The 18365-nt window shown below is 45.4% G+C and overlaps 1 protein-coding gene across 1 annotated transcript in view; it reads left to right on the top strand.

The window, feature by feature from the left end:
* The window catches only part of LOC147102553 (protein HEATR9-like), a 162308-nt gene that overhangs the window by 101219 nt on the left and 42724 nt on the right, over positions 1-18365 (top strand). Inside the window, exon 11 of the mRNA XM_085964052.1 lies at positions 6107-6180. Coding sequence (XP_085820178.1) covers positions 6107-6180 — 74 coding nt within the window. The remainder of the gene's footprint in view (positions 1-6106; positions 6181-18365) is intronic.

Below are 18365 nucleotides of genomic sequence, written 5' to 3'. Positions count from 1 at the left end.
ACAAAAAAAGAGGGTGTATGATGCATGTCAGGTGAATTCTACAAGGGAGAACCAGGCCAAATGGAATAGGTTGAGAGGGGATGTGAAGATGAAAATAAGATTGGCAAAAAGAGAATATGGGAGTAGAATGGTGGTTAACATAAAAGGGAACCCAAAAATCTTCTACTGGCATGTAAATAGTCGTCATCGTCGTACGTGTCTTCACACTGTTCCCTTTGGGGAACTGTATGAAGTGGTGGAAGGATTTCTGGCCGCGATTAACGCTCCTTCCGTGACCGTAACCATCTTCATACCAGCCATTAGGGTGGTTAGTCCTATGGCGGGAGGGTTTTACGGGCTCCCACAACCCATACGAGGGGGGGGGCCACCCACACCCACAGACGCAAGTATCCTGCTGAATGTCAACCCAGAATTTAGAGCCGGAGCTCCGACTCCACTTGCCGGGACTGTCTGGAGCGGGGTTTGAAACCCTACTCCTTCTGGCCCAGCGGCAGGGATGCTACCGCTACACCAAAGGCCCACTCCATGTAAATAGTAAGAGGCGGGGTGGGGCCTATTAGAGACAAAAAAGGTGATATATGCTTAGAGGTATAGGGCAAGGCTAGAATACTCAATGAGTACTTTGTATCGGTGTTTACTAAGGAGGTGGGTGCTGACAAAATATCAGTAGAAGTGGAAAAGGTAGAAGCAATAGAAGGGGTGAAAATTGATAGACAGGATGTACTAGAAAGGCTGGGTATGCTTAGAGTGGATAAGTCACCTGGTCCAGATGGCTTGCATCCCAGGTTGCTAAGGGAATTGGGGGAGGAGATAGCGGAAGGGCTTGCCATAATTTGTCAATCTTCCCTAGATGCGGGGGAGGTGCCTGAGGATTGGAAAGTGGCAAATCTGACACCATTGTTCAAGAAAGGGTGTAAGGACAATCCTAGTAACTACAGGCCGGTCAGTTTAAAATCAATGGAGGATAAAGTTTTAGAAACAATAATCAAGGAAAAAATTAATGGGCATTTGGAGAGGTTTAAGTTAATTAAGGAGAGCCAACACGGGTTTGTAAAAGACAGATCGTATTTGACTAATCTAATTGAATTTTTTGATGAAGTAACAGAGAGGATTGATGAAGAGAATGCAATGGATGTTGTCTATATGGATTTTCGGAAGGCGTTTGACAAAGTACCACATAGAAGGCTGGTTAACAAAATTGAGGCTCATGGAATAGGTGGGTCAGTGGGAGCTTGGATAAGGAATTGGCTTAAGGACAGAAAACAGCGAGTTGTGGTAAATGGCTATTTTTCAGACTGGAGGATGGTAGACAGTGGTGTTCCCCAAGGGTCAGTGCTTTTTTTGATATGTATAAATGACCTAGATATTGGAATACAGAGTAGAATTTCTAAATTTGCCGATGACACCCAACTTGGGGGTGTGGCAAACAGTGAGGATGATACCAATCGACTGCAACAGGATGTGGAAAGGCTAACAGAATGGGCAGACAAGTGGCAGATGGAATTTAATGCAGAGAAGTGTGAGGTGATGCATTTTGGCAGAAGGAACAGGGAGAGGCAATATACACTTAATGGCACAGTTTTACAGAGTGTGCAGGGACAGAGGGACCTGGGAGTTAATGTGCATAGGTCCCTGAAGGTGGCAGGACATATTGAGAGAGTGGTTAACAAAGCATATGGGATTTGGGTTTCATAAATAGAGGTATTGAGTACAAAAGTAGAGAAGTTGTGCTGAACCTTTATAAAGCGCTGGTTAGGCCACAACTGAAGTATTGCGTCCAGTTCTGGTCACCACACTTTAGGAAGGGTGTGAAGGCCCTTGAGAGGGTGCAGAGGAGATTTACCAGAATGGTTCCGGGGATGGGGGATCTTATCTACAAGGACAGGTTGGAGAAGCTGGATTTATTTTCATTAGAGCAAAGGAGGTTGAGGGGTGATTTGATAGAGGTGTACAAGATTATGATGGGTTTGGATAGGCTAGACGGGGAAGGGTTGTTCCCACTAGTTGATGGTACAAGGACTAGGGGACACAGATCTAAGGTTTTGGGCAAGAGATACAGGGGGGATGTGAGGAAAAACTTTTTAACACAGCGAGTGGTGAGGACCTAGAACTCGCTGCCGACGGAAGTGGTGGAAGCGGAGACACTCAATGTTTTCAAGGGGCGACTGGATAGGCACTTGAGGGAAATAAACTTGCAGGGCTACGGAGATAGAGCGGGGGAATGGGACTGACTGGATTGCTCTACAGAGAGCCGGCATGGACTCGATGGGCCGAATGGCCTCCTTCTGTGCCGTTATGACTCTATGACTATGACTATGACAAGCAACCAGAAGCTCAGGGTCACACTTGCGGACTTAATGGAGGTGTTCCACAAAGTGATCACCCAATCTGCGTTTGATCTCCCCAGTGTAGAGGAGACCACATTGAGAGCAGTGAATACAGTGTACTAGATTGAAAGAAATGCAAGTAAATTGCTGTTTCACCTGGAAGGAGTGTTTGGGGCCCTGGACAGTGGGAAGGGAGGAGGTAGAAGGGCAGGTGTTGCATCTCCTGCGCTTGCACAGGAAGGTGCCAGGGGAAGGGGTGTTGGGGGCGATTGAAGAGGGTGTCGTGGAGGGAGCGGTCCCTTCGGAACATTGAAAGGGGAGGGGAGGAAGGGGAAGATGTGTTTGTTGGTGGGATCGTGCTGGAGGTGGCAGCAATGGCTGAGGATTCACTAGTCAAACATAACTTGCTTTTAACAAATCTGTGCTGACTTTCATTTATTAACCCATATTTTTCTAAATGCCAATTAATTTTGTTCCAGATTATTGTCTCTACAAGTTTCCCCACCACAGACATCAGGCTGACTGGCCTGTAGTTGCCGGGTTTTTCCCTCTCTCCTTTCTTGAATAGGGGTGTAACATTTGCAATCCTCCAGTCCTCTGGCACCACCCCCCTATCCAAGCGGGATTGGAAGATTGTAGCCAGAGCCTCCGCAATTTCCACCCTAGCTTCCCACAGCAACCCGGGCCGGGTGACTTTTCTACTTTGAGGACTGCCAATCTATTGATCTATCTCTTCATCTATTTTTATCCTATCTAATATCACTACTGTCTCCTCCTGTACTGCTACATTGACAGCATCCTCCTCTCTAGTGAAGACAGATGCAAAGTGCTCATTTAGTTCCTCAGCCATGCCCTCTGCCTCCACAAGAAGATCCCCTTTTTAATCCCTAATCAGCCCCACCCTTCCTTTTATTCTTTATATGTTTATAATAGACTTTTGGGTTCTCTATTATGTTGGCCGCTAATCGATTCTGATACACGCTCTTTGCCCCTCTTACTCCTTTTTTTTAGATCTCCTCTGTACTTTCTACATTCAGTTTGGTTTTCTACTATATTCTGAACCTTACATTTGTCATAAGCCTCCTTTTTCTGTCTTATTTTAACCTCTATATATCTTCCATGATCCAGGGAGCTCTAGCTTTGGATGCCCTTCCTTTCCCCTCGTGGCACTGTGTCTGCTCTGTACCCGAACCTTCTCCTCTTTCAAGGCCTTCCATTGTTCAATTGCGGTTTTGCCTACCAACCTTTGATTCCAATCCACCTGGGCCAGATCCTTTTTCAACTCCCTGACATTAGCGCTCCTCCAGTTAAGTATTTTTATGCTTGATTGGGCCTTGTCCTAGAATCATAGAATCATCGAATGGTTACAGCACAGAATCAGGCCATTCAGCCCATTGAGCCCATGCCGGCTCTTTGCCAGAGCACCTCAGCTAGTCCCTTTCCCCGTAGCCCTGCAAATTTTTTCCTTCAGGTACTTATCCAATTCCCTTTAAAAGCCACGATTGAGTCTGCCTCCCCCACCCTCTCAGGCAGTGCATTCCGGATCCTAACCACTCGCTGCGTTAAAAAGTTTTTCCTCATGTCGCTTTTGGTTCTTCTGCCAATCACCTTAAATCTGTGTCCTCTGGTTCTCAACCCTTCCGCCAATGGGAACAGTTTCTCTATCTACCCTGTCCAGACCCCTCATGATATTGAACACCTCTATCAAATCTCCTCTCAATCTTCTCTGCTCCAATGAGAACAACCCCAACTTCTCCAGTCTATCAACGTAACTGAAGACCCTCATCCCTGGAACCATTCTTGTAAATCTTTTCTGCACCCTCTCTAAGGCCTTCACATCCTTCCTAAAGTGCTGTGTCCAGAATTGGACACAGTACTCCAGTTGGGGCCGAATCAGTGTTTTACACAGGTTCATCATAACTTCCTTGCTTTTGTACTCTATACCTCTATTCACGAAGCCCAGGATCCCATATGCTTTTTAACCACTTCCTCAACCTGCCCTGCCACCATCAATGATTTGTGCACACATACCCCCAGGTCTCTCTGTTCGTGCACCCCCTTTAAGATTGTACCCTTTAGTTTATATTGCCTCTCCTCGTTCTTTCTACTAAAATGTATCACTTCGCAATTTTCTGCATTAAATTTCATCTGTCACGTGCCCGCCCATTCCACCAGCCTGTCTATGTCCTCTTGAAGTCTATCACTATCCTCCTCACTGTTCACCATACTTCAAAATTTTGTGTCATCTGCAAATTTTTAAATTGTGCCCTGTACACCCAAGTCCAAGTCATTAATATATATCAAGAAAAGCAGGTCCTAGTACCAACCCCTGGGGAACACCACTGTGTACCTTCCTCCAGTCCGAAAAACAACCATTCACCACTACTCTCTGTTTCCTATCACTTAGCCAATTTCGTATCCATGCTGCCACTGTCCCTTTTATTCCATGGGCTTCAACTTTGCTGGCAAGCCTATTATGTGGCCTGTTCCATAACTATTCCAGACCTGATGATATTATGATCACTGTTCCCCAAATGCTCCCCCACTAAAACATGCTCCACTTGACCCACTTAATTCTCCAGCACTGCTTCCTTCCTCGTTGGGCTGGAAACACATTGATCAAGAAAGTTCTCTTGTACACATTTCAGGAATTCCTCCCCCTCTGTCCTTTACACTGTTACTATCCCAGTCTATATTAGGATAATTGAAGTCTCCCATTATCACTACTCTGCGATTTTTGAATCTTTCTGTAATTTTCCTGCAAATTTGTGCCTCTATCTCCTTCCCACTGTTTGGTGGCCTATAGTAAACACCCAGTAGTGTAATAACTCCTCTATTGTTCCTTAATTCTAACCAAATAGACGTGTCCTTGGCCCCTCAATTACATCATCCCATTTCAGTGCTATACTAGTTTCTTTGATCAATATTGCCACCCCACCCCTCCTTATATCCTTCCCTATCTTTCCTAGAAACCTTGTAGTCAAAACTACGCTATGTGCATTCACGTACACGCACTCCAAACCATCTTAGACTGCTTCATATTTGCCCCATCTGATCCATCCTGTTTCTGAACTATTCTTTACTCCAGTGCTTTTTGTCTCTCCCAGTTCTCTTGCACCTCATTTCTCCTCTAATGTTTCATCCTGGTGCCCATCCCCCTGTCAAATTAACTTAAACTCTCCCCCATAGCACCACTAACCTTCCTGCAAGGACATTGATCCCAGCCCTGTTGAGGTGCAACCCAGCCACCTTGAACAGGTCCCTCCTGCCCCAGAACTGGTCCAAATGCCCCAGGAATCTGAAGTCCTCCCTCCTGCACCATTTCTCCAGCCACGCATTACCCTGTCTTATCTTACAGCGCCTATACTCACTAGCGCGTGGCAGAGATTACTACCTTTGACGTCCTGCTCTTTAACTTCCTCCCGAGCTCCTGAAATTCTGACTGCAGGACCTCAGCCTTTTTCCTTATATCATTGGTTCCCGCATGGTCCATGACTTCTGGCTGTTTCCCTTCTTCCCCCAGCCCCCTCCCCACCCCCCGAACCACAGGATGTTCTGCACCCATTCTGTGTCATCCTTTGTCCTGGCACCAGGGGTTTTTGTGAGGCATTTTCGATGATAATTAGTGCAAGTGGCTAAAATGGTGTGGCTGTAGTCACACCTGTGACTGGCCAGTGATTTCTATTGGACAACACTGGTCAAGTTATCTCAAAGCCTATGGCAGGACTGCGTTCTCTGGTGATGTTGTATAAGTTAACCCTTTCCTTCCTGTATTTCAGGCTGTGTGTCGACGGGCAGCCCTGGTTGTGAATTTTCTGAATATGAAGAGGACTGTGTGGGAGGATCTTGAAAAGTGAGTTCCTAACAGGCTCATCACCACAGTCAAATTTATCTCAGTTATTTTCCCCTCCCGGCCTGGGCTGTAATCTGATGGAGCCGATTGCCCGCCTGTTCGAGGACCCGCCTGACTCCCATCCCATTGAAAGCTTCTACAATCTGTGGACTATACGCTCTGCCAGAGGCTGAAAATTACTCACGATTTGACCTCCCTACCACCTACCCCTCCACCAGATATTCCTGCTGTGGTGTATGTAACCTGTTCCACCTTAAGAGAACTTAAGCCTGTTCCACCTTAAGAGATGTACTACTTTCTCTGGCTGCTGTATACGTAATACCGGTGGTGACCACACCGGCATATAAGCACTGTGTAGTAATATTGTATTCAGTATAGTCCCTACCTCCAACCAGTAAAGACCTGTTGAATTTACTCTTGTAGTCTGTGTAGTAATTATCACTATAACACACAGACTTAACAGTGGCGACGAGTCCGATTCTTACCCTGCGGCAGTTATTTCCACGACGGCTTCGTCCACAGACAGGACGTCGAAGAGAGGTTTCCACCCTCATCACCCTACTGGAAGACACGTCGAGCGGCAGGCATCGAGAAACCGGAGTGCAGAAGACATCCTGACCTCGAAGCCTCCATCAGCGACTGTCAGCTTCTTCTTTCTACCTCGGTGGTGGGTAAGCCGGGCAGCGACGCGACAGAAAGTCAACCGCGTTGGCTGTACAGACGGGGCTGGGAAGACGGAGGAATAAGGGCGGTGAGATCGATCGCAACCAGAGATAAGGGCCGGGCCGCTTTCGAGCGAGAGGCGCAGCGCGGGGACATCGATCGCGACCGGAGATAAGGGCCGCATTCGGGCTAAAAGGCGCAGCGTCTGGGGAAACTGAAGGCGCGAGAGCCGCGGTGAAGTGGATACAGCGTCGGGGGACGGTTGAAGACCGCCAAGCGCGGGAAAACCGCCATTTTGTGGGCGGAGGACGACGACAAGAGCGGGAAGCCGCCATCTTGGATAACATAAAAATACAATAAATTGCAACGATGCCTAAACATGGGAACATTAATACCTTTGATAGTGACATCGAAGATTGGGCCATGTATGTAGAACGCATACAAAATTATTGTAAGGCAAATAAAATTCCTGATGCAGATAAAGCACTAACATTATTAAATTTAATGGGTGCGAAGACATACGGGCAATTGAAACACCTTGTATCACCAGATGAACCGGCGGATAAGACGTTCGAGGAGATTGTTACTGTCCTGAAAAATCATCTAAACCCCACGCCGCTGATGCTAGCGGAACGATTTAAATTTTACGACAGAAGGCAGCTGCAGAATGAAAGTAATGCTGAATATTTGATGGAATTACGTAAGCTAGCAAAATATTGTCAGTTTGGAACGGGACTGACAGAGGCACTACGAGATAAATTTGTGTGTGGTTTATTTAAACAGGATACACAAAAGCGACTGCTCGAGGAGAATGAGCTGACGCTTGAGAAGGCGGTCACTATGGCAGCAGCACACGAAGCCGCAGCGAGAGGCACGGCAGTAATGCAGCTACGGTCACCGGAACTCGGTACAAACAAATTGGGTTTGAGTTCTGCCAAATGTTATCATTGTGGAAAGACAACGCACGATCAGAACCAGTGTTGGTTTAAAAACCAAGAATGCAGAACGTGTGGCAGGCTTGGCCACATAGCTAAAGTATGCCGGTCAGGAAAGAAGACCAGCAACAAAAAGTCACCGCAAGGAAAATACGCAAAGGTACACAAGGTGACAAAGAACAGTTTGACCGAACAGAAGTCAGATTCAGACGCTAGCAGTAATGAACTGGATAGCTTAAGAGTACACAACGTTGGTAAGGATGCAGATCTCCAGACAATTTGGGTCACTCTTCAGATAGCAGGAGTCCAAGTAAAAATGGAATTGGACACTGGATCGGCATTGACGGTCATGAATAAGAAAGATTACAGAAGGTTATTCCAACATATTCCCCTACAGGATACGGAGATTATATTGAAAACATACACGGGGCAAAGAGTGTACCCCATCGGAAAAATAGAGGTAGAAGTGGCCCACAAGGGCGAAGAAAGCCAAGTAATGGACTTATATGTGCTACCTGAAGGAGGTCCACCACTAGTAGGACGGGAGTGGATTAGGAAAATGAATATGGACTGGCACTCCTTGAAGGCACTAACGGTAGATTCCGGGGAAACAGATGTCAAACCTAAACGATTGTCCAGAATATTGGATGATGCTAAAGAGGTGTTCCAGCAGGGACTGGGAACACTGAGAGGAATTACGGCAAACATCAAGATTGATGAACATGCACAACCAAAATTTTTTAAAGCCAGACCGGTACCCTATGCAATACGACCTACTGTTGAAGCGGAACTGGAAGCACTAGAACGTTCAGGTGTACTGTCTAAGGTAGATTGGAGTGAGTGGGCTACGCCCATTGTTCCCGTTATGAAACGTCCTGCGAGCAACAAGCCAGGAGATCCAGGGAAGGTTCGCATCTGTGGAGATTTCAAAATCACCGTTAATCCGGTGCTTCACATGGTGCAGTATCCGCTTCCACGGATTGAGGATATTTTCGCTTCATTGTCTGGCGGGAAACACTTCACCAAGATAGACCTGGCGCAGGCGTACTTGCAGATGGAGGTTGAGGAAGAGTCACGCCAATACCTCACGATCAACACGCATCGAGGGTTGTACCGGTACAATAGGCTGGTTTTTGGAGTGGCATCGGCTCCAGCAATTTGGCAGAGGGCCATGGAGCAGGTATTACAGGGAATTCCAGGCACACAATGTTACCTGGATGATATTCTGATCACAGGTGATGGTGATGAACAACATCTCGCAAACTTGGAACTGGTGCTCAACAGACTGAAAGAGTATGGACTTAGAGTAAATCGGCAGAAATGTGAGTTCTTCCAGAAGCGGATCTCGTACTGTGGCCATGTCATTGACCGGGAGGGGCTTCATAAGTCTCCTGACCAGATTGAGGCAGTTGTAAAGGCTCCTGCTCCGGAGAATGTCTCTCAGTTGAGGTCGTTTCTAGGATTAATTAACTATTACCATAAATTTCTGCCAAATCTATCCACGGTACTGCACCCGTTAAACGCTCTTTTACAGAAAGGGGTACCATGGGAATGGGGCGGAAACTGTAAGAAGGCATTTTGCAAAAGCAAAGAATTAATCACCTCAGAGGAAGTGTTGGCTCACTTCAACCCAACACTGCCTATTCGGTTGGCTTGTGATGCTTCTCCATATGGTATTGGGGCAGTACTCTCTCACAAGTTGCCAAATGGCACGGAAAGGCCAGTCGCGTTTGCATCCAGATCATTGACCTCCGCTGAGCGCAACTATGCGCAGATTGATAGGGAGGCTCTTAGCCTTGTATGGGGAGTGAAGAAGTTTAATCATTACCTGCAGGGCCAAAAATTCACACTTCTGACAGACCATCAACCGTTGGTATCCATTTTTAACCCAAAGAAGGGTGTTTCGGTGATGACAGCGCAGCATCTCCAGAGATGGTCTCTTTTCCTAGGGGCACATCAATATCAAATAGAATTCAAAGGTACGAAACAGCATGGCAATGCTGATGGGCTGTCGCGCCTGCCACTACCTGAAGAAGAAGACACGACGAAAGTTGACCCCGTTGAGTTATTTCATTCGACCATCATCGAGTGTTTACCAGTCACCAATGCAAGTATTGAAAGAGAAACCAGGAACGACCCGACACTGTCCAGAGTCTACGAGGTGACAGTGAAAGGATGGCCAACACGGGGTGATCCTCTGTTACCGGCATTTTCGGCAAGGCGAGACCAGCTGTCCGTCTGCCATGGTACCTTGATGTACGGGACAAGAGTGATTATTCCTCCCAAGTTAAGGGAAAGAGTCTTAAACGAACTGCATGAAGGTCATCTGGGGGGAGTTAAAATGAAAAGTCTTGCTAGGGCTTATGTATGGTGGCCGGGTATTGACCAACAGATTGAGGAGTTAACGAAAAGCTGCGCTGGGTGCCAAAAAGTGCAAAATGCACCTCCGATAGCACCGCTACACCCATGGGAATGGCCTTCAGCCCCATGGCAACGCGTACACATTGACTTTGCTGGTCCATTCATGGACTCCATGTTCCTAATCGCGGTGGACACACATTCCAAATGGCCAGAAGTCATCAAGATGAATACCACTACTTCAGAAAAGACAATTGCGGTGTTAAGAACAATATTCGCAAGGAACGGATTGCCAGAACAGATCTGTTCGGACAACGGACCACAGTTTGTATCGGAAGAATTCTGACAATTCTTAAAGAAGAATGGAGTAAAACATTATACCTCTGCCCCATATCATCCGGCGACAAATGGGTTGGCTGAAAGATTTGTCCAGACATTCAAAAAGGCAATTAAGGCCATGAACGATGATCAGATTCCGCTGCAACACAAGGCCGACAAGTTCCTGATGTCATATCGAAACGCCGATCATGCAGTGACTAACCAAAGTCCTGCCATGATGTTTTATAACAGGAGGTTGCGGTCCAAGTTGGACTTGTTAAAACCAAATGTGCGGAGGGAAGTGGAAAACAAACAGTTTCGGCATATTAACAACAAGACCACTCGAACTTTCGACGTAGGACAACCAGTGTTGGCAAGGGGCTATGGAAACGAAAAATGGCAGTCCGGAACAATTTGGGCCAGACAAGGACCTCTGATGTACACAGTAGATATTGGTCATAATGTGATAAGGCGTCATGCGGATCAACTGGTAGAGTCGAGAGCAAGGGTCGAACCCATGGTTGTGACAGACAACTGTGGAAGACGTTAATGAACCTGAAGCATCTACCTCGGCAGGGAATGTACTTGATGATGATGACACCCAATACATTGGAAACCAAATAGAGGAGGCACCTCAACAACAAGAACCAGAGACTACTGAGAGGCGTTATCCAAGCCGCATCAGAAAGCCTCCTGAGAGACTGAACCTTTGAACTGTTATACCTGAAGTTATATATGTATATATGTTATTATGTTATGTTAAATGGGGATATGACTGTTAAGCTAAAAAGGGAGGATTGTGGTGTATGTAACCTGTTCCACCTTAAGAGAACTTAAGCCTGTTCCACCTTAAGAGATGTACTACTTTCTCTGGCTGCTGTATACGTAATACCGGTGGTGACCACACCGGTATATAAGCACTGTGTAGTAATATTGTATTCAGTATAGTCCCTACCTCCAACCAGTAAAGACCTGTTGAATTTACTCTTATAGTCTGTGTAGTAATTATCACTATAACACAGACTTAACACCTGCCTTCTGTCTCCTCCCCTCCTGGGGTGCTGATTTATACCTTACGTAAGTGGCCACTGTACATGTGTGAGCCTAGATGCTAAAAGTCAGCTTGCTATATGTCCAACGTTGACATGTGCGTCACCTTTCACCAGGACTCCCGGTGATAATGATTGGCTGACTTTGCCTTGCCCATCCCAGCGTCTGCCTGTTCCGGTGGATGTAAAGGATTCCACGGCACAATTCGAAGAGGAGCGCGAGAAATTGTCATGTGTCTTGTCCGACAGTTGTCCCTCAACCAACACCACCAAAAGAAACAGATTAATTTATTGCCAGTGGGATCTGTCTGTGTGTACAGGAAACTTTCTGGTATCCGGCACGGACGGGACAGACATGGTGCCGGTTCAGCAACAATTCCGGATAACCGAAAGCTATAGTGAAGCAACAAACCCTGTTGCTTAGCAACAGCTTCAGAACAACGTCCACAAGTTGCAAGCGTCTCTGTAGCTTAGCAACAGCTGCAGCCAAACCCTTGCCTTCCTCAATTTGTTGCTGTGCAAGTTATAAAAGTTAGCTGAAACCGACTCCTGAATTTTGCCGGTTAACCGACATTTCCGGTTATTTAGGGGCCGGTTAATCGAAAGTTTCCTGTAGTTGGCTGCTATGTTTGCCTGCAAAATGAAAGTATTAACATTTCTGAAGTAATGAGTTGGTTGTAATGCAGGGCAGAGTAGAAACATAGAAATATAGAAACATAGAAACATAGAAGATAGGAGCAGGAGTAGGCCATTCGGCCCTTCGAGCCTGCTCCGCCATTCAATGAGATCATGGCTGATCATCCAAATTCAGTACCCTGTCCCTGCCTTCTCCCCATATCCCTTGATCCCTTTAGCCTCAAGAAATATATCCAACTCTTTCTTGAATATATTTAATGAACTGGCCTCCACCGCCCTCTGTGGCAGAGAATTCCACAGGTTCACCACTCTCTGGGTGAAGAAATTCCTCCTCATTTCAGTCCTAAATGGCTTACCCCTTATCCTTAGACTATGACCCCTGGTTCTGGACTCCCCGGCCATCAGAAACATCCTTCCTGCATCTAGTCTGTCCAGACCGTACAGAATTTTATAGGTTTCGATGAGATCCCCTCTCAATCTTCTAAACTCCAGTGAGTATAAGCCCAATCGACACAATCTCTCCTCATACGTCATTCCTGCCATCCCAGGTATCAACCTGGTGAATCTTCGCTGCACTCCCTCCATGGCAAGAACGTCCTTCCTCGGGTAAGGTGACCAAAACTGCACACAATACTCAAGGTGCGGTCTCACCAAGGCCCTGTACAACTGTAGCAAGACATCCTTGTTCCTGTACTCGAACCCTCTTGCTACGAAGGCCAACATACCATTTGCCGCCTTAACCGCCTGCTGCACCTGCATGCTTACCTTCACCGACTGGTGCACAATTACACCCAGGTCTCTTTGCACTTCCCCTTCTCCCAATCTATTGCCATTCAAATAATAATCTGCCTTCCTGTTTTTGCCACCAAAGTGGATAACCTCACATTTATCCACATTGTAGTGCATTTGCCATGTTTCTGCCCAATCGCCCAACTCGTCCAAATCGTAGTGGAGTTTCACGACATCCTCCTCACAGCTTACCCTCCCACCCAGCTTTGTGTCGTCTGCAAATTTGGAGATATTCCATCCAATTCCCTCGTCCAGATCATTAATATATATTGTGAACAGCTGGGGTCCTAGGACCGATCCTTGTGGTACCCCACTAGTCACTGCCTGCCACTCGGAAAACGACCCATTTATTCCAACTCTTTGCTTTCTGTCCGCCAACCAGTTCTCTATCCAAGCCAATACCTTGCCCCCAATCCCATGTGCCTTAATTTTGCACGCTAATCTCTTATGTGGGACCTTATCGAAAGCCTTCTGAAAGTCCAAATACATCACATCCACTGGTTCTCCCTTATCTATTTTACCAGTTACATCCTCAAAAAAATTCCAGTAGATTAGTCAAGCATGATTTACCTTTTGTAAATCCATGTTGACTTTGTCTGATCCTGTCACTGCTTTCCAAGTGATCTGCTATTACATCTTTTATAATAGACTCCAGCATTTTCCCCACTACCGATGTCAGGCTTACCGGTCTATAATTCCCCGCTTTTTCTCTACCACCTTTTTTGAATAGTGGTGTAACATTAGCTACCCTCCAATCCATGGGTACCGTTCCAGAGTCTATCGAGTTCTGGAAGATGACCAGCAATGCATCTACTATCTCTAGGGCCACTTCCTTAAGTACCCTGGGATGTAGACCATCAGGCCCTGGGGATTTATCGGCCTTCAGTCCCATCAATTTTCCTATCACCATTTCCCTACAAATACTGATTTCTTTCAGTTCCTCCCTTTCATCAGACCCTATGTTCCCCGACATCTCTGGGAGGTTATTTGTGTCCTCCTTAGTGAAGACAGAACCAAAGTATGTATTTAGTTGGTCTGCCATTTCCTTGTTTCCCATTATAAATTCCACTGATTCTGACTGTAAGGGACCTACGCTTGACTTCACCAATCTTTTTCTCTTCACATATCTATAAAAGCTTTTACAGTCAGTTTTTATGTTCCCTGCAAGCTTACTCTCATATTCTATTTTCCCTTTCTTAATTAATCCCTTTGTCCTCCTTTGTTGACTCCTAAACTGCTCCCAATCCTCAGGATTATTGCTTTTTCTAGCCAATTTATATGTCCTCTCCTTGGATCTTATGCTATCCCTAATTTCCCTTGTTAGCCATGGTTGAGTCACCTTTTTTGTTTTATTTTTATGCCAAACTGGGATGAACAAATTCTGTAGCTCATCCATTCGGTCTTTGAATGTTTGCCATTGCCTATCCACTGTCAACCCTTTGAGTGCCATTCCCCAATCAATCCTACCCAACTCGCTCCTCAGACCATCGTAGTTTCCTTTATTTACATTGAGGACCCTTGTCTCTGAGTCAACTACTTCATTCTCCATCTAATCAGGAAATTAGAGGTGCATGTAACAAGGGTAATACAGTAATCATGGGGAACTTTAATCTACATATAGACTGGGCAAACCAAATTTGCAGTAATAGTGTGGAGGACGAATTCATGGAATGTAAATGAAAGATAGTTTTCTAGATCAGTATGTTGAGGAATCAACTCGGGAACAGGCTGTTTTAGATCTAGTATTGTGCAATGAGAAAGGGTTCATTAATAACCTTGTAGTAAAGGGGCCTTTAGGGAAGAGTGACTATAATATGATAGAATTTTATATTGAGTTTGAAAGTGACTTCATTAAATCCGAAACTAGGGTCTTAAATCTAAACAAAGCAAACTATGTAGGTATGAGGAGTGAGTTGGCTACGGTAGATTGGAAAACTACATTAAAATGTATGACAGTGGATGAGCAATGGCTAGCATTTAAAGAATTAATACATAATTTACAACAAATATACATTCCTTTAAGGCACAAAAACCCCACAGGAAAAGTGGTCCAACCGTGGCTAACAAGAGAAGTTAAAGATAGTATTAGATCAAAGGAAGAGGCTTATACTGTTGCCAAAAGAGTAGTAAGCCTGAGGATTGGGAGGATTTTAGAATTCAGAAAAGGAGGACCAAGAAATTGATAAAGAAAGGGGAAATAGAATGAGAATAAACTTGCAAGAGACATAAAAACAGACTGTAAAACCTTCTATAGGTATGTAAAAAGGAAAAGATTAGCGAAAGTAAATGTGGGTCCCTTGCAGGCTGAGACAGGAGAAATTATAATGGTGAATAAGGAAATGGCTGAGAAATTAAACAAATATTTTGTGTCTGTCTTCATGGAAGAAGACACAAAAAACTTCCCAGAAATAGTGGAGAACCAAGGCTCTAGCAAGAATGAGGAACTGAAAGAAATTAGTATTAATAAAAAAGTAGTACTGGAGAAATTAATGGGACTGAAAGCCAATAAATCCCCTGGACCTCATGGCCTACATCCTAGGGTTTTGAAAGAGGTGGCTATAGAGATAATGGATGCATTGGTTGTCATTTTCCAAAATTCCATAGATTTTGGAACAGTTCCCGTGGATTGGAAGGTAGCAAATGTAACCCCACTATTTAAGAAAGGAGGGAGCGAGAAAACGGGGAACTACAGACCAGTTAGCCTGACATCAGTAGTAGGGAAAATGCTAGAATCTATTATTAAGGACGAGGTAACAGGACACTTAGAAAATAATAATAGGATTGGGCAGTCAACATGGACTTATGAAAGGGAAATCATGTTTGACAAATCTGTTAGAGTTTTTTGAGGTTGTAACTAGCACGGTAGATAAGGGGGAACCAGTGAATGTGGTGTATTTGGATTTTCATAAGGTGCCACACAAGAGTTTATTAAACAAAATTAGGGCTCATGGGATTGGGGGTAATATACTAGCATGGAGTGAGGATTGGTTAACGGACAGAAAACAGAGAGTAGGAATAAACAGGACATTTTTGGGTTGGCAGGCTGTAACTAGTGGGGTACCGCAAGGATCAGAGCTTGGACCTCAGCTATTCACAATCCACATCAATGATTTGGATGAGGGGACCAAATATCATATATTCAAGTTTGCTGATGATACAAAGCTAGGTGGGAACGTAAGTTGTGAGGAGGATGCATGGTTGTAAGGAAGTGGTATCAGGGCACTTAGAAAATCATAACATAATTAGGCAGAGTCAACATGGTTTTATGAAAGGGAAATTGTGTTTGACAAATTTATTAGAGTTTTTTGAGGATGTAACTAGCAGGGTAGATAAAGGGGAACCAGTGGATGTAGTATATTTGGATTTCCAAAAGGCATTCGATAAGGTGCCACATAAAAGGTTATTACACAAGATTAGGGCTCAATGGGTTGGGGGTAATGTAGTGAGTGGGAATGTAAGTTGTGAGGAGGATGCAAGGAGGCTTCAAGGGGATATAGACAGGCTACATGAGTGGGCAAGAACATGGCAAATGGAATATAATGTGGAGAAATGTGAAGTTATCCACTTTGGTAGGAAAAATAGAAAAGCAGAGTATTTTTTAAATGGTGAGAGATTGGGAAATGTTGGTGTTCAGAGGGACCTGGGTGTCCTTGTACACGAATCACTGAAAGTTAACATGCAGGTACAGCAAGCAATTAGGAAAGCAAATGGTATGTTGGCCTTTATTACAAGAGGATTTGAGTATAAGAGTAAAGACGTCTTACTACAATTATATAGGGCCCTGGTGAGACCACACCTGGAGTATTGTGTACAGTTTTGCTCTCCTTACCTAAGGAAGGATATACTTTCCGTAGAGGGAGTGCAACGAAGGTTCACCAGACTGGTTCCTGGGATGGGGGGATTGTCCTATGAGGAGAGATTGAGTAGACAAGGTCTATATTCTCTAGAGTTTAGAAGAATGAGAGGTGATCTCATTGAAACACACAAAATTCTTACAGGGCTTGACAGGGTAGATGCAGGGAGGATGTTTCCTCTGGCTGGGGAGTCCAGAACCAGGGGTCACTGTCTCAGAATAAGGGGTCGGCCATTTAGGACTGAGATGAGGAGAAATTTCTTCACTCAGAGGGTGGTGAATCTTTGAAATTCTCTACTCAGTCATGGAGTGTGCTCACTGACCTACATTGTCTCCCGGTCCGGCAATACCTCCATTTTAAAATTCTCATCCTTGTTTTCAAATCCTTCCATGGCCTCGTCCCTCCCTATCTCTCTAACCTCCTCCAGCCCTACAACCCTCTGAGATCTCTACACTCCTCCAATTCTGGCCTCTTGAGCATCCCCGATTTTAATCGCTCCACCATCGGTGGCCGTGCCTTCAGCTGCTGAGGCCCTAAGTTCTGGAATTCCCTCCCTAAACCTCTCCGCCTCTCTTTCCTCCTTTAAGACGCTCCTCCAAACTTATCTTTTAGACCAATCTCCTAATATCTCCTTATGTGGCTCAGTGTCAATTCTTGTTTGATAATCGCTCCTGTGAACCACCTTGGGACGTTTTGCTACATTAAAGGCACTATATAAATACAAGTTAATGTTAAGATGCATCTTAGGGTGTTTTCTAGGTCTCTGACTGGTGAGTTACCCCTTTTAGCGTAACTCACAGAATAGCTTGGAAGCCCAGTTGTCACTTTTTAAAAGGTGAGTCTGTCTAATCATTAAAGAACCCTTTCCAACCATTCCAGCAGACCTTTTAGGGTGATATGAAAAAACAGAGATTCTCGTCTCTGCGGGACATGGAGGGCAGTGTCCTGGTCTGCCATCACATCTCCTTATACAGCAACTTCCAGTGCTCTCTGTTGAGTCTGTGTTTACAAGTGCAGTTATACTGAATAACAGGACACAGACAACAGAAGTAAGTAAACAGGTCTTTAGTGATTGAGGGTCAGGGCGGGAACTGAGGTACACTTTGCTCCGCAGGGTTTATATACCGGTGTGGTCACCACCGGTACTACAATGTACAGGAGCCGTTAAAAAGTAGCCCATCACCTTAAGGTATCCTCTTACGGTAGTACAGGTTACATACACTACAATTCCTCCCCTTTTAGCTTAACAGTGGACACCCCCAATTAATACACTACATGGATAACATATATACAATTTACACATAAGAACTGTTCAAAGATTCAGGCCTAGAAATTCAGTAAGGCGCTGCCAGCTTTGCGGCCAGTTACCGCCCAAAGAGGGCTTCTGCACCAATAGAGGAGTTTGCGCTGATATTCAGCGCAGCGGTAATGGCGGCGGTAGCCGTTAGCGCTGCGCCGGCACCGATGACGTCATCGGTGTGCGCAGTGCCCCGGTTCCGCCCCGATACTGGCCCGAACCCCATATTGAGTTGCAGCCGCCTCTTCCGCAGCGGCCGCAAACAGCGACCAGAAAACGGGGCCGT

This window comes from Somniosus microcephalus, chromosome 21 (genome assembly GCF_052327205.1).
Source record: "Somniosus microcephalus isolate GS21.2 chromosome 21, FLI_Smic_1.0, whole genome shotgun sequence".
Taxonomy (NCBI): Eukaryota; Metazoa; Chordata; class Chondrichthyes; order Squaliformes; family Somniosidae; genus Somniosus; species Somniosus microcephalus.
Note: the sequence above shows the minus strand (reverse complement) of the source record. Positions and strands in the feature narration are given on the sequence as shown.